Raw genomic sequence first — 25,012 nt, 5'->3', positions numbered from 1 at the left:
GGCCCTTTCCATTGGCATGCTGATCCCTATTGTTCTTAAAAATGCAAAACTGTAGCTAATATAGACTAATTTGACTCTTATGTACACCCAACTCGATGTTTTTTCAGAATAATAACAACAAACTTGGCATGACGTCACGTCAAAGTCTTGCTTCTTTTTGGGATTTCCAGAAAATCTATTTTTAGAAGAAAAACCGGTGAATATACTCTGAAAATCTATTTTTAGGAAAAAAACAGCGAATATACTCTGATATTGACCTGTTATTTTTTACAAAAAGTTGCTTGTTAGCCAATCAGGGAAAGGCATTTCAAAGCTATTTATAGATTATATAATAAATTTCATTATTTATCTATTCACCTCTATCCCCACTAAATATCTTTAAAATATCTTATAAGAACTTATAGATCTTTCAATCTGGACAAATCATCCACCATTTTTAATATTGTCTTTCACCTGTTCACTTACAATTTACCCTTGGATGGGCATAATGTCACTATAAATAAAATATAAAGACAGGCTTACTTTGAAAACAACGCCCTTGCTAACGCCAGTCTCATTCTCCAACCACCAGACAGTGACCTAGATTAATGATACACAATATAATAACACTGGAAACATTGGAATATATGTAACTTTCTCTTTACAATATAAGTGTTCATTTTGTTCTAATGCTGCTTCTTCATTATATTTTAGCTTATTTACATTTGTTTAGGTTTAATAGCACACTATATTTCTTATAAATTTCTTTAAAGTATTAAATTTCGCCAAAAAAAAAAAAAAAAAAATCAAAAAAAAATCACTATTTATTTTTAGTTTGTTTTGCACAACAAAAATTATTCTGATTATTCTGGAGAAAAAAGTGACTATCTGAAATCATGCACAAATGATACTGGTATAAAACTTCATCAAATGGTATATAAAAATCTCAAAACAATATTTCTAGTTCTGTTCTGTAAAATGAGCTGCGTCACGACAAAATCAACATAATGGGTTTGCGACCAGCAAGGATCCACACCAGTCTGCGCATCCGTGCAGTCTGATCAGGATCCATGCTGTTCGCTTTCCAACCTTATTACAAGAAGAGAAACTGATAGCGAACAGCATGGATCCTGATCAGACTGCACGGATGCGCAGACTGGTGTGGATCCTTGCTGGTCGCAAACGCACTATGTTGGTTTTGTCATGACGCGGCTCATTTCTAGTTCTGTTCTGTAAATAAAAAATGTCAGTGGTGTCCCTTCAGCAAACTTACCTAGTAGGAGCTCTCTGCATCTGAGGAGAGAAGCCGAGACCTGCCAGTATCACAGCTGCTTTAGCCGGGGCTTTACTTGCCTCAATAGCCTCAAGTTTCTGATAGATCTCAGATAACTCTGTTGATAATGAATTCTCCCCCTTGTGTTCACTGAAATCAAAACATGTCACATATATTCATAATTCTGTCAATAATGACTTATAAAGAAATATACATTGTAACACAATCTTTCAGCGTATCACTTCTTATAATCTACAAATTTTTTTTCACACCACAATATAATATACTGATCTTTTATGTATCTTTTGAACTCTTTCCTGTTGCTTTTTCTTTTCATTATTTTTATTTTTTTCAAGTAATTGATCCATAATGACAAATGCTAATTAAAAAGTGTAACACAAATGGCAAGAAATCGTAAACAAGGGTGAAATTGTCACAAAATACACCCGTCACAAAAGCTTTAGGTGGAGGTGTGGGCAATAAAAAGTGTGGCAAGGAAATTGGTCCCCACTTGTGTTTTCATATTTTTTCTGAAAAGCTAAAATATGCTCTGGACAAAATTCGACGTGCCCATCTGCCTGGGACGTTGCCATAATAAGTCATGTTTTCCTTATAAAAATTCAAGCTTTCTGCCAATGTCATATAATTATAAACAAAAGAAAAAAATCAACATCATCCTGTGAAAATTTTGATTGAATACTTCTGGAAAATGTAGGGCAAGTTAGTTAGATAGTAATTTGTTCACACTGTATCATCTGACAAACTTGCCAACAGTCACCAATCAAATAATGAAGTTTCTGTAAAAAGAATATTTTACCTAGAATTAAGTAATTGGTTAAGTTCTTTTTCTCGTGTAAGAAGTTTATGTCTTTCCTCATCACTCTCTAGAACACTGTCTAATGATAGTGTATCATCCCCCACCACTTCTTGTTCTACATGCAGAATTGATATGTGTGACGGGATCTGTAAATTTCCACTGCGAAAAAAGGAGCAAAAAACTATACAATATTGCTTACATTTTATCATAAAAAATTAAAAAAATTACTGGAAAAATTTCTAGAAACTCACTGACCAAGTCTGTTGAGGTTTGAAAGGCAACTCAAACAGGGTTGGAATTACACTTATAAACATTATTGTTATATTGAAATACTTAACCTACATAAATTTTCAATGTTATCAATTCTAAATTCAAAAGGTGACGTGTACATTTAAACTAATTTAGTAGTTTTACACAGTCAGCAGTTTTTTGATAAATTCAGCTGGGTATTGGCTCAATCTTACCTAGAGATCATTTTTAAAAGCGTAGTTTTACCGAGACCATTTCTACCACACAAACCATATCTTCTACCTTCTGATAGATGTAATGAAGCACCAGTAAGTAACACTCTGTAGATGTAAAATATATATACCAATAAAACAAAACAATTAATTATTATTTGGAAGATAATTTTACTTATTGAAGGCCCATTATGCCACAGATATGCTATCATTTTTATTTCTAAAAAAAATATTTTTGGTATCTTGTTACAGTTGCCAAAACATAACTCATGTGCCATTATAGATGAACTAACATTTGCTTCTGTTGCTGTATTAGCAATTCGTATAAGTATAGTGAATAAATTTTGTATGGAAGTCAAAACACTACTTTGTTTACATTTTGCTACATTTATGACATATTACAGCACTGTTTAACATTACTTTCTTCATTTGTTAAACATCTAACATGCTCTAAATTCATTCTTTAACATTTAAAAACAAATGTTTGACATTTCTAAAGAACTGAAAATAAATATAAATTTTGAGGCATAATGTGCCTTTGAATAAAAATAAATGAATATAATAATAAACAAAAAGCGTTTTTTACAACACAAATGAAGCCTGAAAAAATCTGGGCATAAATAACAGAGTTATGGTGCAATTTCATAAATCTTGAGAATTTTACAAATTAAAGACCATTTCAGTTGTCACTTTTATAGTTCAATACAAGCCAAAATGAAAATCTACAAACATGTTTTGTCCAACTATGAAGGCTGTAAGGTATAGGATGAAGTTGCTATGGCCTTTGGCAGATAGAACAGTTACAGTGATTATCATGTAGTATTTTGTATGGAAGTCAAAATACTACTTTGCTTACATGTTGGTACTTTCATGACAAATAAATTTACATTCAGCACTATTTATTTCAGTTGATAACCATCTCTTATGCTCTTTAAACCATTATTTTAACCTTATAAAACTAATTTTTGCCTCTCTAAAGAAGGAAAAATTTAACAATTTTTGCCTTTCTAAAGAAGGAAAAATTTCAGGCATTTCTGAGGCAGAATCATGATAATGTTCCGGTAAAGATTTTGCATGATGAGAATAATGACCCCTTTGTGGAAAAAAAAGCAAAAAAAGAATCGTATACAGGATAATGATAACTATTTAACTTTGCAACACCATTAACATGTATACAGATACTAAATGACAAATATGTAAAATTATTCTTAAATATCAGCGAGTGAATTAATCAACCCCGTCAAATTCAGTACATTAAACTTTGAACAATTCTCAACCTAAAATATAATGTATGAAATGGCAACTACAGATCGACTATGCAAGAGATATTTACCTGTCACCAAAAGCAATATCAAAGTTTTCTATTTTGATATCATACGATCTGTTAGCACCGGAAGCATCAAACTTCATGTCTCGTTTATTAAACTGCTGACTTGCTGTGGGTCCATCCAATACTCTGTAGCAATAAACATAGACGATATTGAATGCGTGTAGGTTTAATACTAAATTTATTGAACAAGTTGAATAAAATCATTTGATATAACTTCAAAATGCGAGTTAAATACATGTAATGTTGAATCTATACGAATATAGTATTCTATTTATCACTTGTATCATAGTTTGGGGATATTTCTGTAGAAAATCTGACAGAGTTAAATTGATATATAAACATGTACAGTGCGTTGACTGGAGTGCAGGTATTAGTTACCCGCACTCCAGAGCATACCCATTGATTGGTTTATTTTGTCCGTGGTTTACATATTGTGACTGCAGAGAAATGGATAGCGATGGAAATATCATATTCAGATGCCCGTTCAGTGGTTACTTTTTTGTGGGGTTTCATATTGTGGTATCAAGGAACGTGTTTTTATGTTTGACTATGATACAAAAGAGAAAGAACATCAAAACACTCAGCAATCTGATTTATATTCGGGGGCTATGCCCCCTCGTACAAATCAGATAGCCTCGTGTTTCGATGCTCTTTCTATTACATATATAAAATAAGAACAGTTAACTGTTAAAAAGAGTCATTTTTTATTGACACTAACATTAGTGGCTCTCACGCTATGTTTATATATAACACAAATGACGACACATCAAAATGTTATTACACTAGTGTAATATCATTTTTATCAAATGGCTTTATTATGCTCCTGCGCCATGGTTTATATGATAAATGTATGTATTATATGTGTGCTACATGCAATATGGATGAAAACAGAACTTAAAAGTAAGAATGACAACTTTAGAACCAGTCTTCTCATATTTAAATATCTGACTGGTTCAGGTTTACAAAGGAACATAAGATTAACCAACAGCTAGGAGCCATCCTAGGTCAAACCAGATTCACTCTGCCATTAGACAATTTAGCCATTAGCTAAATCTTAATTTATATGAATACAGAAATTATAATTTTTTATAAGGGATTTTTGCCAGTGTTATGCTGTTTTGATAAAATTCTAAATGCAATGAGAAATTCACACATCTTGCTGACAATGATTTTTAACCAAGGTAAACCATTGAACTGTTGCATTCGAAACCGGTTATATGTTTTATTCATAACAATATTACATTATAAAAATTAGTTTCTACATATACATGTATTTATCTTGTTATCTCTAGATAAACAAATATCACAACCTGTAAGCAATGACCCTCGAGTACTAGCTAAAAGAATTATAAGATTTATGCCACCATTAGTCAGCCAGCATTTTCATGGTGTATGGCCAGACATTAGACTGTTAATTGCTCAATTTTTGTATTCTGATACTGTAATCCCTTTACTTACATTAAATTATAGAACATTACAGTGATTTTTCTGCTTGTATAACAGACTCCGAAAAAGGGCCTCTTCCCAATTGAAATTTTCTTTAAAATCATGCAGTTTTCCCAAAAATCTGAATTTAAACCTGCTTTTTTACTTCCCAAATTAGCAATTTTAGTGATAATTTTTCCCAAAATCAAGAGGCTAAGGCCTCTTCCCAATTAAGTGAGAAAAATCACTGCATTACAATTACACAAAATTATCAGCGTATTTTTTAAATTCACTTTTGTTGTTACTTTATAACCTTGTATTTTTGTTCTACTAAAAGCACAATAATAAAAGTATTACCCATTTGGTTTTTTAGAAGCTACACCATCTTTGTCTGCTTGTTTTTTCTGTTTCTTTTGTATCTGAGCCTCTGCTTTCGCCAGCTGTTTAGAATCTACTTGCTGTAAATGATAAATAATGGTGTACAGATATTGTGGAAACAAATTAACATAATTATATATGTATGAATATATGGAAGGAACATTAAGGACTCAATCCATTATTGTCTTAAAGGTGTATGACATGCTAGTGTTACATAAGGAGGACTGAACGCAAAACTGTTGTAACTTCTTCTTTATTTCAAATAGTTGAACTCTTGATAAACACATATTCTAAAAGCATGCAAAGTTTAAATAAATCCCGTTATGCAGTTTTCATTTTGCTATATGTCTACATGTAATTGTAACTCTAGCATATATCTTAAAGCCAGCAAATCATCTGTTATAAATCCATATATATTTTGGGTTGGGTTTTAACTGGTAAATTAAACAATCTACTAGATTTCAAAAATGAACTTGATTAGCTTCCATTTTTGGAACTGTCTATTATCATTTTTGGGAATGTTAAGACGAAAATTTGAAGCTAGCCAACCAACAGTATAGAGTCTGGTCAGAAAGCATGGATGTGCAAGCTGGCCTAACTCTGTACTGATGACAAAGAATTATTGCTTTCATTCCCAGCAGGGAAAGAGTTAAATCACATTGACATTTTTTAAGGTATATGGAGACTTCTAGCTTTCCTGGTGAATACAGACCTCAGATACATTACTTCAGGGACAAGTGGGCATCTGAGTAGAGCCACTGACTACCCTTAAGATATCTGGATAGCTTCCTCTCATAAAAAAATCCAAAGTCAATGGTAGGATTCAAACTCGCAGCAGTAAGGGGCCAGTGGTTTGAAGTTCAACATAAAAAAAACAAATTAAGTCAGTAGAGCTCTAAAAAAGACTTAATTCAAGAAATCTACTACATAAAATCTGATAAAACATAAAGTGTGACTTAGTGTATTTGAACAGCTATTTTTTACATGATACAAAATCTCTTCATTTCAATTTATTTTTAGAAATAGTTACACACATACCAGAGTGCTGTCCCTTTTTGACATCCATATACTGCCTGTTGATTCTGTCTTGTCCTTTTTATCCTCAATCAGAGCACCAAGGTGAACAGGTGCATCTAGAATCTTGTGTGGACCATTGCTTACTTCCCCTACTGTATCCCTGAAATAATCAAATACTTAGTCATTGTTTTCCATATTCTCAAAATAACACTCTAAATTTGAACAGAGTAACTTTACAAAATCTTATCGCATTCCATTACTGTTTTGTGTCATTATTAGATGTAAAACCTGACTCTTGATCAACAACAATTTTGATATACAAGACCCCAATTACCTTATAGGGAACTGTACCCAGGCCCTTAAATTATAAAATAGGGGAATTTGGCATATTTTTAAAAAAATTTAAAAGGGGTATTTTTTTTTGAAATTAGGGGAAAAACTTGTATCTAATGGATTTGGGAATGGTTCGGAATAGAGAAATGAAAGCCCTGACATAGTAATTGAACCCTAAATCATCACTTACTGTTTGCCAATTAAAGCATATAATCTGTTACATATTTCACGTATATCATCTTCTGTTTTGTTAACATCAACTTGTTCAAAGAAAGGACCAATCGCTTCAAACATGTCATCTGAGGATGCCACAACATCCGAGTCTTCAAGCATTCCTGAAAAAAATACAATATCTATATATCTATAATCGTGAACTTCTCAAGTTGTACAAGTAAAGCTGGATAAACTATATTGATATATCAATGACATTTTTCTGTAAATAGAATATATAGAAACATTAAAGATTATAATTTTGAAATTGACAAGCTAATACAGGGAAGCCAAAGGCCCCAGGCTTTGGCTTGCCCAGCTATAGACTACACATGTATATTTAAAAGGAATTCAAATAAAAAATTATAAAAGAATACATAGAATTTGATCTAAACCTATCAATGAAATTTTAAGCGTCAGTTCTAGTTGGGCGCCGCCATTTCAATGTAACTCAATGATAATAGACAGGGTATTCCTATAACAGAACAATCACAACTTTTCAGATTAATAATAATCATCAAGTGTTCCGAGTGAAAACAGAAGCAGTGCATGAAATACTGAATGACAAAGGTCTTTTAAACGGAAAAATGAAAAAAAAATTTAACCGACATCCCCATTCATAGGCAGTGATTTTTCTCACTTAATTGGGAAGAGGCCTTATCCTCCTGATTTTGGGAAAACTTATCGCTAAAATTTTTGATTTGGGAAGTAAAAAAGCTGGTTTAAGTTAAGATTTTTGGGAAAACTGCATGATTTAAAGAAAATTTCAATTGGGAAGAGGCCTTTTTTCGGAGTCTGTTATATAAGTAGGAAAATCACTGATAGGCTTTGCCTAATTTCATATTAACTTAGAATATTAAGAATTATTAGAATGTGCTTAGTTTGGTACTAAAATAATAAAGTCACAGCAATAACACGTATATCATTTTTTATTTTTCCAACGTTTCGGCAAATGTATGCCTTTTTCAAGGTAAATAAATAATAATAATATCAACGGACGTGACGTCGTAATTTTACAATTAACGTCACGCCCACTTTAGCGGAAAAACGAACAAATACGAACAATTCCAATTCATGATAAAAGAGATAAGTGCACCAAACAAAGCATCAAAATATAAAAACGACACAATAGATATCGGATTAATAAATACGAATATTTCCTATAGGGTTTAATTATAAAAAATGATAATAGGAAAAAACGAATATCTATGTGGCGTAATTCTAGCATTTGTAGCGTGGATTGATATTTTATGAATTATTTAATTGAGTATAACAACTTTGTGTTCATTCCTTCTGGAAAATGAGTTTTTAGCTTATGAATCCAAAATGTTTCTTTGCACAAACGATCTAAAGTATTGTAAACAACATCTATGGGCATAAATGAAAAGTCGGTAAAATTATGATCGTCCTTATTAAAATGATTTGCAACATTAGTGGAGAATGCAGGATCTACAAAATTGCATATATCAAATTTATGGCTATTCATTCGTTTAGACACAGGTTGTTTGGTTTGACCAACATACTGCATGCTACATTTTTTACATGTTATCAAATATATACAATTCTTGGTTTGACAGTTAGTATGTTGACGTAAGTCAAATATCTCTCCTGTATTTGAACTATAAAATGACGTACCACTATTAATACGAACACAATGAGAACAGCGTTTTCTACAACAACCTCCAGAATGTGATGTAAAGTCACTGTCAGTATCAATCTAGATCTAACTAAAAAGTCTTGTAAGTTTCTTGGACGTTTATAGGCAATTATGGGTGTGTAGTTATTGTGAATATTTTTAACACCTTCGTTTTTTGACAGATTTAGTAGGTCCCAATATTTATGAATAGTATTTCCAATATTAGGTAAGGACGGATTATATGTCACAATAAATGGAAGAACGTTTTTCTTTTCTTTATCTTGTTTTTTTTTTTCTTAGTTTGGTACAGCGTATATGAGAATAATAAAAAATAGCTAGCTCAAAGAGCTTGCCTGAAGGGCCTGCTTGCAAAGCTTGCTTTACCGAATTACGGTAACACGAGTACCTGCTAGATAGTGATGCCTGATGGTTTTGAAAACTTTCGTCAGAAGTACTGAATTGACACAGACACATCGCAACTTTTCAAATTTCAAGATAACGATAAAAGCCGAGGAATTCTGATTGAAAACATTTTCCTAGACTGGTGTCCTGGGCACTTTAATAGGAACCATAATAGGACAGGGAACCAAATAAATGGAAGCAATGTATAACATACCGAATGACGGTTTTAAAACAGAAATGTAAAGTAATTTAGTATAAATGAACGATTATTTTATATTATTTCACCATAAAAGTAAATCAAGCTTGCTAAGAGGTTTTGCCTTTTTCATAGTAATCTTTCGATATAATTCTGTTTCATTCAAATTTCAATACACCAATTTATTTTTCTTCAACAGGTCTAGGATTTCATGATATTTATGGACAGTCTGTAAATTTATGGACCATCTATAATTTTACAGATTTTTCTATCTGTAAATTTATAGACATTAAATGCGAAAATAGTATAAGTTGTATTAAAATTAAAAACCGCAGGTTAATAAGAATAAATTTACTGATAATATGATTAAATGTAACAGTATGATAAGATTCAGAACAATTTGATGACTTTCAATTTTCACTTTTAACAAAAATTTCAAAGTCATCATACAAAGATGAAACTTATCTCATTACCTTTGTTAATAGAAACAATCAATATAACAACTAGTTCTGGCTTCCAAAACTTTATAAGCCGCTTTTTAACATTTTTGTTTTTCATCAGATGCGGCATTAAAGTTTTGGATTAGACCCGTTACGAAACCTAACCAGAATAACATAAGTTGATTTATTCTTGTTTTTCACTTGCAAATACACTTGACCCGATCAATTCTTGTGCATTTTACGGTAAACAATTATTTAAATATCGTATTCTAAACCAATTCAGTAATAAAATATCAATACCGTCATTAAAATTGCCTATTTAAACTGTAAAACATTCAATTTTCGCCGACTACAGTCGGCCATGACATTCATGTGCCACGCGAGATCTCGTATGACGTCATTCGCGGGAACAGATTTGAATAGAGTTGTGTACTATATTTAGAACATTTTGTCGACATGATTTCGATTATTTTTTTTATCAATGATAATGTTTTTATTTATTTTTCATAATTTTTTTTAGTATTTAATTATGATTTTTATTGAATATAACAGTCAGTAAATAACCTTTTTTCAACATCTTAAAAAAAAAGTAATCTATAAAAAATATTGGAGGCACATGGGTTCATAAGGTCAATCTCGTAATCACTTGGTCAAACATTTTGACAATATGGCGGCCAAGTGCGAAATTTTACCTGTCGGAACTATTAGGTAGTTTATGTTCCTAATAAGATTTTTATCTGCCCATTTATTGGCTTATCAACAGATTATATATCGTTATTATCAAGGTATGCTTCACTTTACTTAGTGGCATGTTCGATTAATAAATACGAGCGTGTCAGATTCCTGGCACGATTATTGGTGGACTTTCCCTACGGGGTTATCTTCAGCGTTCACGTCATGTCATATATATAAACGGGTACGCTGAAGACCTTAAGCTATATAACAACTTGTTTTAAGCTGCGGATTTTAGTATAAAACTAAAAAAAGCAAATTTAACATCGAGGATCTGTAAATTTATGGACCGAAAAATCTTTAAATTTATAGACTATCCATAAATTTACTGACAGTCCATAAATATCATGAAATCCTAGACCTGTTCAACTGACACACTGAGAGTGCCAAAAATTAAAAATTCTATCTAGCTCTGGTGGTCGCTCTGGTTATTGCCAACCACTATGTATAAAGGTAAATGAAAACTTGGCATGATTTACATTTAAGGAATAGAATGAGTGAAAACTGGGCGGGTCGATACCAAGTATTGCACAACATATTAAACTGTCAGATCAACGTGGGCAAAATTACAAGGTTGAAAAAAGTTACTTTAAGAGCCTATCACGATGTAATCTATGGTAAAGTTTTGGATCTTTCGATGTAACAATAGTTTTGACATCGATGTATTTAATTTTTAACTCACCAGTAACATAACTGACAATTTCTGGATCTATTGAAGGAAAACAGCCGGTGATGAATTTTTCATAGTCGGCCATTTTGGTGATTATCATGTTAACAATAAATTGTGAGAATAACAAACCTACATAGGCAAAAGACTACTAATTTAGAATCGACAGGATTGGGCCATGAACGAGAATAAACATGTCGGTCAAAAGCTATACATAGTTTATGCTTTGTAAAATGTTATATATAATTACCGACAATAAATAAATTTTAATTTGATTTGATTTGATTTGAGAAACTTTGTGGCGGGAAATAAACAACGGGACTTAACCGTTAACAAACCCATCTATGAAATATTACATTGGATGTTTCATATATAGAACTAAATACCTTCAGTTCTTTTCAAAATATTTCTGTCCGTCATTTTGACATTGCTATATTTCAATATATTTTTAACCGTTTTTAGATATTCAAAATGATTTATTTCGGGCTTATATGAGAAGTGTTAAACTGTATAAGTTATGTAATATTAACTATAGGCTCAATACAATATAGTTTATAAATAAGAACTATCCCATGAGGTAAGTCATTCGTTAACATTTTATTTAAACCATTTTACTAAATTGAAATATATATACAAATGACAAGTCCGTACCCAAGGGATATCTAATGCGACAGGACGGCTTCTAGAATAATTGATTGGCTGTCTACTTGTCTTTAATTAGTTTATATTAAACAATTATAATATTTCGACGAATAGAAACGTTTTAAAAGAGAATATATGCTATCTTGCACATAATATTTATTTTATCCCAGTTGCAATGTACATTGTTAACATGTAGATGTAATTATTTTGAAATGTTGCAATTAAGGAACGCAATGCTTTACATATTAAGAATTCATATTAATCTGCAAAAAGTAACACAAAATGAATGTCTTTAACATATTTGCTAGATCTGATAGTAGCATTTAAAAGAAAAACACATTTTGATATTTCTTTCGTTGAAATTCCTGTCTCTGTAGATTTCTACTGTACTGTACAGTAACTTTTACAGAGTTGCTTCCCTTATATGTATACAACTTAAAAGTCGCACCTTAAATAAAAGTTTTACGATTTTTTTATGTTATACTGAATAAAAAGACAACAACCTATATTGAATGCAGTTAATGTTATAATTTAGTAATAGTTATCTGAAAACCTATGTAATGTTGTGATAAAAAGCAAATTTAGATATGTGATATATTTCTTTTTCCAATAAAGCAACCATTAAATTCCCCTTTAAAGATATTTAACATAAGTGTTTGCATTGTTTGTTTGTTTTATCATCTCTATACGCCAATCAACAGTCCAATAATGCACATACATTTTGTATTTATCTTCATTGTTTATTAAAACATTTTTCAGAGGAACTTTTCTAGAAAGTCCTGATAATGTTCGATCTAATATTCATACATTACGCACGCTTCTCTAATCTAAAACAATATAGATATAAATATAGGTATAGTTCCAAGTAAATGTTAAAAGTTTAAACCAACAACGATTCTTTAACATTCGCGCATACAATTAGCTAATTAAACAAGTAAATATTTATCCAAAACAGTAGCATTGGTGGCAGATAAATTTACAGTAATTTCTTTGCAAACCATTATAAAATCATTCTTGTGGCTCGTATATTTCATTTCCGTTAGCTTTTATGGTTAAAAGATAAATAAAGATAAATATAATGATGGAAGGCGAAAATAAGAATATCTCCTTTGAGAAATGTTAAACAAATAAGACACTTTACACGTGCTAAGTATCACATTTATAACTTACCCAAGGGATCAGCACTGTAGACATTGTACATTCACAATATCACATTCTTCTTAACAATTCTTGTTTTGGACGCTTATTACATTGCAGGTGTCGATAATGTTTTAAGGTTTTTCTTTCGGGGGCAAAATGACGGTCTGTGAAAATAAACTATTTCATAAACTAGATAGAAATAGGGATGGGTTTGGGAAATAACACGTCCAAACACCAAGAAAATATGTTCACTATGATAGTTATTTTGTTAAATCGGAATTAATGAATTGAAAAACTAGGTATATACAGGTTTCACCAGGCTACCACTATTTTTAAATTTTACAAAGCATAGTCGAATAGTTTGCATATTATAATTTTGCACAGTTGTAACACCGATTTTCACTGGATAATCGTGATGTTTATAATTTTAAACTTTATAAAAGGATGCTGTGAATTTATGAATTAATTTCATTTTTTTTTCTTTTAAGAGGAACCGTTGCTGCGTTATAATTTCGTTATAAATATTCTTGACATGTTATATGGTCGTACATATGCTCGGTTGTTTGTAATAATTATATGCAAATAACCGTTTATATAAGGTCATATAGCTTGTCATGAATATTCAGAATTAATATTACATTCAAGAGGAAAATAATCAAATAATTAATTATAAAATTAATAATCATATTAAAGCATAAACCTTTGTTCAAACTCCTAATTCTACTGAAATATTGTTATCGAAGGACATGTGAATGGTAACATGAACAAAATACGAAAGATTCTGAAACCACCATGAAAGAAAGCAAACAAAATATATTAATGATCTAAGGGAATGTATAAAAATACTAATATCTGATTTAATAAACGATAGGTTAACTCATATTGTCTAAACGATATTTAACAAATATTTATTTCTCACAGGAGAGCCGTCTATATGTTAGATATGAATGAGGAATATGAACATTATTTACGTATATCATTTCTTGGGAAAAATAACAACAACATTAACATTGAAACCATGGAGTGCAGCGAAGTTCTTAGATAAGAGATATAAGTCAAGTAGTTACTTGGGTTATTTATTCTATAAAATACTAACTTTGAATTATATATCAAGCCAAACCACTTCAATAATTCATTTTTAAATCGTTTTGCATACCGCGATTTAGAGGGGCTTCTCTGGATAGGGTCTGATAATTCCAGGTCAAAATTCAACACCTGAGATTAGGAGATAGCATTTAAAAACATAACTAACTATGTTATTGAGAACTGCTATGAAATTATACGATGGTGGGTCAAAGATTTTGTGGAATTTTAACCCTACGTCATGTTTTGGAATTTCATTCGAATTATATATGTACAATACTATACAGTATATGAATAAGACTTAAAAGAACACTTAAAAAAATCTCATTAAAACAACAACAAAAGCAAAACAACAACAACAACAGCAACAAGAAGCAAAAACAAACAAACGACAAAAATAAAAAGTTTTATTTGATGACGCTTTTTAAAGTGTTCCATATAAATACTGAAAGAATCATCTTCCCAAAAATAATTTGAGCCGCGTCATGACAAAACAAACATAGTGGGTTTGCGACCAGCATGGATCCAGACCAGTCTGCGCATCCATAATGTTCGCTTACCAACCCTATTACAAGTAGAGAAACTGATAGCTTACAGCATGAATCCTGATCTGGTCTGGATCCATGCTGGTCGCAAACCCACTATGTTTGTTTTGTTGTCACGCGGCTCATTTGTGTATAGAATAAGATATTCTATTATGTATTGTTAAATAATGCACGTTGTGTAAACCTGATGTCTTCATCCAGCAATCATATAACCAACAAATGTCGGCGTGAATTTCAACAAAGAGACGCATACATTTCATAACTTTACACAGTATATCAATTATAACTAAAACAAGAGCACAACAATTATTACATATTAATAGAACAAAGATATGCGAGTTATTCTGATTTCTGACAACACTCGCTATGGGATCAATAATAAAATTATACGCGAGAAATTAGAATAAAAAGAACCCAAAGCGTTCTTTAGTGATAAAAGATATGGAAACTCAAAATGTTTTTAACCAATGTTTATGAGTCTCCAGAGAGAGCTTGTTTTGATATGATATGCTATGTTTAATATGTATCCGGATTGTATAATACTGCCATAAATTCTTTAGATTTAATATGTTGTCTTGTATTTTCCTATCCATGGCCTGAATCTGAAGTGTTTTAAGGGCCCATTATGCCTCAATAATGTTATCACTTTTATTTCTCAAAATCTTTTTATTTTTGGTCTCTTGTTACAGTTTCAAGAAAAATAAATTCATTTGCCATATAAAGATTAACTACATTTTGCTTCCTTTTCTCTTTTGCAATTTGTATGATTACAGTGAATAAGAATTTTCTATGAAGTCAAAATACTACTTTCTTTACATTTTGCTACCTTTATGACACATTACTGCACGTTCAACGCTACTTTCTTCAGTTGTCAAACATCTAACTTTCTCTAAATCCGTAATTAAAACATTATTAAACACGTGTTTAAACATTTCTAAAAAATCAGAAATATATGGATTTCCGAGGCATAATGTGCCTTGAAGAAATGATTTCCCATTCAAATACTATCAGTATATTTTACATACATGTAGAACTTCTATGAATCGAACTCATGTATAAACCAAAAAGTTTCTTCAAAAAAACAAACAAACAAAAACAATTTGATCTCTTTGCTGTACCAGGATTTAAATTGTTATAATAATATACATGTATACTATGTTAAATGCTGGTTAAACTTTATGTTATGTTTACGGTCTGTTAATTTCTAGATCTAATCTTTAAACACGAACTTATTGATCAGACATCAATAAACTATTTGGATATATTTTAACGTATGCTATAACAATGATCATATGATGCTACGCTAAGTTCAGAAAGTTTTGACCTACATCAGTTATTCTTTTGCTCTTTTGCCGTACCTGAATCAATATGTACGCAATCATTACACGGACCATTATCACTATTATACAGAATCATCAATTATTATAGTTTAAAACTCATTGTAGAACCTAATTAGTGTATTATTCGATATAATCCGATTATTTCCGCCCTGAAATAATAGGATTCTACAACCACGTCTGACATATCACGCGAATAGTTACTTTGTCACTTTTTTTTACAAGATAAGTTTCTAATTGACAGTAACAAGATATCATTTCGTATTTATAAATAAGAATTTTGATTTATTTTCAGAGATTCTTAAATTCTTTGATGTATTCTATAATAGTTTCTAAGGTTTAAAGTAATGTAATAATAACTGAAGATAATGCCAGCATTCAGGAAACACAAAATGTATTATGCTCAGCTATCCATATTTCTTAAATTCTTTAGATATGTTAAACTTGTGTTTAATAATGTTTTAATAATGTGATAAGAGCATGTAAGATGCTCAGCAAATATAGTAAATAGCGTTGAATGTTTAGAACTGTGAAGTAAAGGTAAACAAAGACTTCCATACAAAATACTAATTTACTATAATAACTATATCCATTATCAATAGAGCTTAAGGAGCAAAAGCTAGTTCATGTATATTGCAAATGAGTATTATTTTCGAACTGTAACAAGATACCAAAAATAAAAAAGTTTTTGAGAAAAAAACATGATAGCATCTCTCAGGCATAATAGGCCTTTAACCAGAATAAAACTGAAGGTTATGTTTAATTTATTGTTAATAAGTGCCCGATCGTTATGGGATAAACATCGGGAAAATATGAATATGGAAAAAACAACATTTGTGTCACCATCTGTTATATGTCAGAACCTTATAGAATATAGAATTGTGCATTGAATTATTTATACTATTCTCTGGTTAGTCCTGGTTAGCATAAAACTATTTCATGTGCTTTTAACTTTGAGTACACTTATTATTTTTAATGTTCTATCAATTTTAGTCAACGGTTGAGCTTTTTTACTCGTGCCATTTAACACCAAGCACACACGCGCGCACACACACGCCGGACACGTGTGCGCGTACACACATGCCTATATGATGACAAAAATAGCACAGATAGTTATTTTGTAAAACGTAAAATATCGAAATTGTGATATTTTGTAACTGCTCTATTTTGAATTTTTAAAATTGAAGGAATACAATTTTCTTGCTCGATAATAATATATTTCAAGTGAATTTTCAGTAACATTATCTAAGATGAAACGAAAGTCTTAATGAATTAAAAGTTCATTTAAGTCCAGTCAAATGATAGGAAAACGAAATTTGAATGTATTGTGATCATTGTCTTGAACCAGTGTGTGCCCAAATTCATTAACAACACGAAGTACCTTTAAAAAAGATACTTGGTCGAAGTAAAACTGGTTAACTTGCATATGTTTTGTACATATAGAAATGTCAGCAATGCGTACATAACAATGACATTCTATTTTCTTGTAGCTAAGAAAAAATAACAATAACATTCGTTAACATAGAAATTAAATTATAAGGAAATATTGATATCGTTGTCTCTTCAATGGAGAACAATTTCTAGTTTACAGTATTTATTCTTTAAAAGCCCATTTGACTTGTATTTACGTTTGACTTTATAACTTTTGTAATCATACGCGTTATTGGCAGTGTGAAAATATGAAATATTGTAAATAAAGTAATGGTTAAACAGAACTGGAATATCAGAGCAATTTAACTAGAAAGTTAAAGAACTATCCTGCATATTTTATTTTAGAACTATCCTTTACATTTTATTTTATAATGGCAAGAACTATCCATTACATTTTATTTTGAACTATCCTTAAAATCTTATTTTAGAATGGCAAAAACTATCCTTTACATTTGATTTTAGAATGGCCAACGGAATTCCTAGATTTTAGTTTGTTATTCTAAAATGACCAATGAAAGTTCTTCTTATATTCAGTTCTTCCCTGTAAACTTTACATGAAATCAGACTGATTTCAGACGGCATTCGGCCGGAAAACCCGACTTTTATCTAATCCAACTAGTCTGTTGTCTATCATATACAAATTCCTTTATCCAAAACATCCAAGGGAGGAACAAAGGTCAATTATAAAAGATATATCGGAAGTCAGAAAATACAATATGAGTCCTTTGAGTAATAGAATGGTAGTAAAACATATCGCATGTGCTAATTATTATATAAATGACATTCCCAAAGGGACAAAATAACAGATAAACTTTTCATACAAAGTGCACCTGCTCAACCGCTTTACAAAGAAATAATTGTAAATTTTAAGGTTTTATAATGCCTTTTCTGAAATACCAAACATAGATTGAGACATTAAACAACATTGTTTTGCTTTTCTGTGGTAAGAAAATAACAGAACAGCAAGAGATAAACCTCAAACAAAAACAACATGGAAATATAAATCAATACTCCTCACAGAAACTAATTCTACAAAGAATTCGGGATCTTTGGATATCAAAATCCGTTTTTTTCAGCTTCGGGTCCACAAGAAGGAATGGCATTTATGGAAACATCATGCATACATATACAATTGGTATAAATACCGGTAACATATGTTTGAAATTTCAAATCCTCTGTTTTAATAATGAGTTGTTTCTTTTTTATTTAGAAGAACCATGTAACAATTCTTACAAATTCTGATACAAGTTTCTCTAGGGAAAACAAATAAGTCTTGTGCGGAGTATAAGACAATAAAACTGTCTCTATTAGTTTATTTTACTCCTCAATTTGTACATATAACTTTTAACATTTTTTGAAATGTTTCTATTGGGGATTGCTGTATTTGTATGTATAAATTTCGAATAAACCTTTTGATACTATTTCCTTGAAACTAAAGGTACATTTTTGTCATCACATACAAACAAGTTATATATTTTAACACCGTTTAGTTTGAATGAATCCACATCAATTTTAATAGTACATATAAGCTGCGAATAACAGCAATTAATATAACTATATCATAGCTGAATGTGAATGTGCTAAATGATTATACTAAAAATTAAACTGTTTGAATTGTTGATAATTATGCTATTTAAAAGACAAAGTACCTTTGTTATGTCATTTAACCAAGTACCAATACTGGTTAGTTATAAACATATGAGTTATAATATCGTCATGGTTGAGGATGCTTCACATCATTTAGATATACCAGCAATAGATGCAAGTTGTAAAGAAACAGTATGACAATGAAAAATAAATGTCTACATGATACTATATCATGTTCGACCATTTGAATAATGTTTTCTTTTAAAAATGTATATTCAGTTTTCCTATGTTGGTCATCGTCCTGAAGAGCGTCAATTCTGAATAACATAAGAGATAAAAGCACTTTTGCATTATTTAATGTATTGTGTAATGATATTAAATTCAAAACCTTTTTGCTCTATTCCTGGAAAATATTTCATTTAAACACTTTTATTCATAAAAATAAAAAGGAACTTTATTGAGGTCCAAACGCCTTCAAACATAAAATTTGAATTTTCTTACATAGATCAGCTGGGGTACTTAAAACAGAAAGATATAAAAATGATAATCAAGAAATATACTCAGAAAGATCTAAAAATCGTATTTTCCTGCTACTTATTGTCCCATTTGACTGAAAAGTGTTGCAACGCTTTTCAATCTTAGGTCATTTTACACAAAAGGTATGCTTAGTCTTGAAAACAAAGCGAGCAAATGATCTGAACTTTTGTACACAAGTATTTGGTACAGATTTACATCCAAAGGAATATTAAAGCTCGAAAAGTTATTTTCAGTCCCGAAATATCAAAAAGACCTTAGAAGAGTGCCTTTAATACCGAAAAGTCAAGTTTTTTTTTATCATGTCCATTTAATAAATTTTGGTTCACAACTGTTCAATGCACCATTTTGTTTCGCACATACTGTGTACTCACAACTAACGAACTCTAAATGTTCATATGATTCTTTGAAACTTGTTTCTTTTGTGCAAATTCATTATTTCAATAAACTAACTACGAACATATACCAAACTATTCTGATGTTTTTGCCTCCAAATTTATTTATTCTAAATTGCCCAAGGGGTAACAAAGGTAAATGATTTTTAAGAAATATTGGAATGCAGGAAATGAAACTGTCTCCATTGGGTATTGTAGAGTAAATAAGACACATTGCACGTGTTAGCTATAACATTAATTACCTGCTCAGGGGATCCATAATTATGATAGTTTACATACACTTCACATAAGGCATGTGTTATTTCAATAAATACTGCTTCTAATTGCTAATTTTGAATAGATATCTACTCTACAAAAGACATTCTGGTCCGCGTTGAAGATGCCAAATTTCGGGAACAATACTTAGCAATAACATTTTGTCTGTTATTTTATTTAAACACAAATACATTGACTATAAAGCAAAGAGTAACATCGGAACCTTGATTTTCTGTTAATCTAATTTGAAACATATTTTTTGGTAAACTGATCAAATATCGTATGTGGTTACTTCTGGCACCAATGTTATAAATCATTTGACCCTGTTAAGAAATTAACCAATTCTAAAAGAGTCGCCGGCCCCTCATTGCTATATGTTCGAATCCCACCGGGAGTTAAAAGCTATTTCAGTTGAGGAAGCTATCCATCCGGCCTTATAAAGTAAGGGGTTTTGACTCGAGTGTCCGCGTGTGCTTGCAATAATGCACGGATGGGCACTTGAGATTTCCTCCAACTTGAAAACTCTAAGTTGCTATATGACTATAATGGTATTGATGTGACTCAAAAACAGAGCAACCAACCTTCTTTCACATTTACGGATTCATTTCTTTATAATCATAATTACATGTTTCGGTTTCTCTTGTACATTATTACATACTAAGCACGAATTGAATCAATTGAAATATAGGCGAATAACTGCTAGATGGATACGCCATATGCTAACATGTGACCAGGAGGAGAAGGAGCGAGGTAAATGCGCTCGCAATTTACTTAAAATGTATTTTAAACATAACTGTAGCCATTTTCTAACATTCTGACTGGGGATGAAAGCTGGTTTTTCTGGTCATTCGGGATCATTGATGCCAGCACTATTAAGTGTTGAGAATTGAGTACCACTCAAGCCGGTGCTAGGGGGCGTGAGCACGTATTCATTATCCCTCATGTACAGACTCAATGAAACCGAGTCTGCAATTATCTTGTAATTTTGTTGTGATTAATGCTTCCGAGGGATCACTTTGTTTCCAGAATTTTTTACTATTTTAAACAAAAATGTTTGTCGACCATGCATTGCCAGGCGAGTGATAAGCGTTAAGAAAGTTATGTATGTTATTGTGTTAAATACCCGTGAAACTGTTGTTCAAATTTCTAGAGGTCGTCTATCACATCCATGTGTGATAGAGCTGTCGTGTTAAGAAAAATTGAAAAAAAGACAACAAAAATTAAAACACTGCAATAAAGTTCGTTCTTAGTCCGGTATAAAAGGCATGCATTGTTTGCACGGCAACGTCCCTGCACACAATGGACAAAAACTCTCCTTAAATATCCACCTTATTCCCCAGACTTGGCACCCTGTGATTCTTCCTCTTTCATGCAAAGAAAAGCATCTCGGACTCAGAACTGAAACGTATACCTAAGGATAACTACTAGTATGTAGAAGCGTTGAAAAAATGGATTAAACGTCTAAGACTTTGTTATTCTGTATGATGATATAGAAAATAGTAAAGTATTTGCTCATTTGTTAACTTTATTCACCATTTTGCTATGCATGATAAAATATCAATTTCCTGGAAGTACCTTCCGCTTCAAAATTTTAATAATTTGAACTTTTGGCTTATATCTGTTAATTATGTAAAATATGAAAAACATGATCAACAAGGAAGGGCAACAAATGCATCCTCCAACACAAGACCACCGGCAAGCTGCCCAGCAGGACTCTAAACAGTACACAGCTTTTATAACATTAGTACTTTTTACCTAAATATTATTGAAAACACTTGAATAATATATACCACAGACCTGCTGAAGATTTGCTCTATAAATCTAGGACAAATCTTCAAGTAAAAGACAAAGATCATGTAAATAAAAACTATAATATAGTGTGTAATGTACACATCAATACACTGTTTTATTAGTTGACAACTAGGTACTTGCTCGATATAATCACGAGATTTTACAACCTAATTTGAAAACAATATCAAAGGATTGAAGACCATTTAAGAATATGGTGCAAAAAACGAGAAAGTATTGAAATTTTGCAAGTATGTGAAGTGGACATTGAAAACTTAATAAAATAACTAGCGCAATATGTAATTGTTATGCATCTGTCATCATCTCTGATGAACCAATTCTATCTGCAAAACAGCAAAGGTAAAGTGTTGTATGACGTCTTTAAAATTGGTCAAATGCTTATTTAAGTTTTGTTGTATCAATAAAATTGTATGTTTTAATACTTGATAGAGAAGATTAGATATTATTAGCAAATCAGGTATGGAAGAAAATAGCCTGAATGAGATAAATATGACCCGAGACGCTAGCCGAAATAGAGTGAAAAAAGAATCCCTAAAGAAAGCCCAACGCGGCAAAATTGTAAATATTCCAGGCTCGGTTTGATTGAACCTGTTCATGGACGGTACTGTCAAGTGCAAACTACCGTCCACGCCCCCTAGCACCGGCTTAAGCAGAATTCAACATTTAACATGAACTGGTAAGATTTAGAATTTTGAAACATCCGCAGATGTGTTCATATGGCGGTTATCATGGAACCTTCAATGACATGTTAGTGCCATTCCATGAAAAGCGACATATGATCCCCAAGTAAAAAAATGCGTGTGCCCTTTAACGAGAAAACAATGGGCGGAACTAAATAAAATGGAATTTTGAAAGGGGATCTGAGGTTATGAAGCCTGCATATCACAGATATAACGTCAAAAGACAAATTTAAAAAGCAGACCTCATATCCTTAGGGTGGTTCAATAGTATTCAAGTGAGGAATACTGGAACCACCCAACAAGAAAGGTGCCAAATAGATAGAACTAAAATATCTCAAGCACAACAAAAATGCCATGCTGAACGATCTTTAAGGATCGGAAATATAACATCCCTGATTGAATGTACGGGGCGACTTTTTACAGCATCCACACGGCACAAACAACGCTGTGACGATAAAATAGAGTGAAATAATAATCCCTAAAGAAAGCCCAACGCGGCAAAATTGAAAATGTTGCAGGCTCGGTTTGATTGAGCCTGTTCATGGACGGTACTGTCAAGTGCAAACTACCGTCCACACCCCCTAGCACCGGCTTTAGCAGAATTCAACATTTAACATGAACTGGTAAGATTTAGAATTTTGAAACATCCGCAGATGTTGAAAGTTGTATTTTTGCTGCCAGCAAAACTGTATTCTCCCGTGTACCCAGACACAACGAAAAAATATACACGTAAAGATGACGTTGAACGTTCAGCTATGCGAATGCTGCGCAATAAAAATAATTTAAATTTAAAGTCATCATAGCGATGTAACTTTTCACTATCGTTTTGAAATAATGACAGTTAAATGGAGAATATACCATTAATTGTGAGTGTTCAGATTTTCATGGTATATACGGCACGAGTGTACAAAGCATTTAAAGCCAATCAGAATTCGAGAAATTTATTTGCATTATTACCATTATTAAATGATGCTTAGGAGAGATCTTTCAATACATTTCATAACAAAATCATGCAAAAGGTATTCCACTGACGATATTTTGACATGACAGACGTGAATTTTTTTATGAGATATATCTACCATTTGATGACAGTTTGGATCAATAACTCAAGTGCCAAATCTAAGATCATTCACACACTCCGTTTCAAAATAATGCAATATGAATTTATTTTAATGAAAAGTTTCATTTCGTTTAAAATGCAATAGTTAATGCGCATAAGGGGCAGCCTTGAAACAATATAAAGAATAACGAATCAACGGATTGTTTTGGGTTTCATAATGATAACCTAATACCACTAACACAGACACATTTTAAAGTGCCAAATATACATACCTACTGTGTATTTATGTAGTTAGTCCTTATTTTGAGAATCATTGCCCATCTGGTAATCATAACGATGGCAAGGGTAAACCAATCTAAACACACACATATAATAATATCCATTATATGAGCTATTTTGTCTTGTAATAAATGCTACATCCAATAAAAAAACGAACGAGTTTTGTGCCTAAACTCAGATTTTCAAGATAGATTTGACGCATTTAACAAGTTTATATATTTTTCCGCTCATGATTTGTAAGAACAATTGGTGCTGTTAAGTTCATTTTGTTAAACATTTACGTAATGAATACCTCATACTATAATAATGTTATTGGCCGCCTTGTTAGACGGTACTCAAACAAATTAACAGTGGAACGCTAATATATCCTTTCTAAGATGTCGTAAAGTAAGTCTAGGTTAAGGTGACAAAAGATGTTCATTCCCACGATAAAATTCTATACGTGATTCAATAATATTAAATAAAAAATGTTTCCATGTATTTAGTGCATTACTATCAGCATTTTCGCGACGACACCATTTAACTGAAAAGTCCTCGATCAATTCAGCAAACATTAAAATCAATATCGGAAGGAATTCTATATTTTAGTCCTTTAAGAAATAAATTACGGATTCTCTTGTCGTTTATTATATCAAAATCACCAGTGAATATTTTGCCAAATTCCAAGTAAAGCTATGTTCTCACCGCCGATCAGATCAACTCGATCGTCCCGATCACATTAATTACCCGATGAAGCCCGACCAAGTTGGATTAAATGCACATTCACGACTCCTACACGACCTCAAGTCTATCATGTTTACGACTTCTTCTCGACGACAACCCGGCCATCATCCCGAATTCTTCTTGATCACCCAGACCTTTAGCCGAGTCATACAATATCTTAACTAGACTAACTGGACCTCTGCTTGATCGTTGCCAGATTTCCACCCCACCAGATCG

At 31.6% G+C, this 25,012-nt stretch overlaps 1 protein-coding gene across 1 annotated transcript in view; it reads right to left on the bottom strand.

The window, feature by feature from the left end:
* LOC132758187 (ATP-binding cassette sub-family F member 3-like) overlaps window positions 1–11,401 on the bottom strand; it is a 30,531-nt gene extending 19,130 nt beyond the window's left edge. Inside the window, exons 1-9 of the mRNA XM_060749743.1 lie at window positions 11,312–11,401; window positions 7,204–7,348; window positions 6,702–6,840; window positions 5,643–5,743; window positions 3,864–3,986; window positions 2,534–2,638; window positions 2,070–2,228; window positions 1,253–1,402; window positions 523–579 (exon numbers count right to left, since the gene is read on the bottom strand). Of these exons, the coding sequence (XP_060605726.1) occupies window positions 523–579; window positions 1,253–1,402; window positions 2,070–2,228; window positions 2,534–2,638; window positions 3,864–3,986; window positions 5,643–5,743; window positions 6,702–6,840; window positions 7,204–7,348; window positions 11,312–11,399 (1,067 nt within the window). The 5' untranslated portion in view covers window positions 11,400–11,401. The remainder of the gene's footprint in view (window positions 1–522; window positions 580–1,252; window positions 1,403–2,069; window positions 2,229–2,533; window positions 2,639–3,863; window positions 3,987–5,642; window positions 5,744–6,701; window positions 6,841–7,203; window positions 7,349–11,311) is intronic.
* Window positions 11,402–25,012: the final 13,611 nt, after the last annotated feature.

This window comes from Ruditapes philippinarum, unplaced genomic scaffold, assembly GCF_026571515.1.
Source record: "Ruditapes philippinarum isolate M1 unplaced genomic scaffold, ASM2657151v2 ctg165_1_1_1_1, whole genome shotgun sequence".
Lineage (NCBI taxonomy): Eukaryota > Metazoa > Mollusca > Bivalvia > Venerida > Veneridae > Ruditapes > Ruditapes philippinarum.
This window is presented reverse-complemented; position numbering and strand designations above follow the sequence as displayed.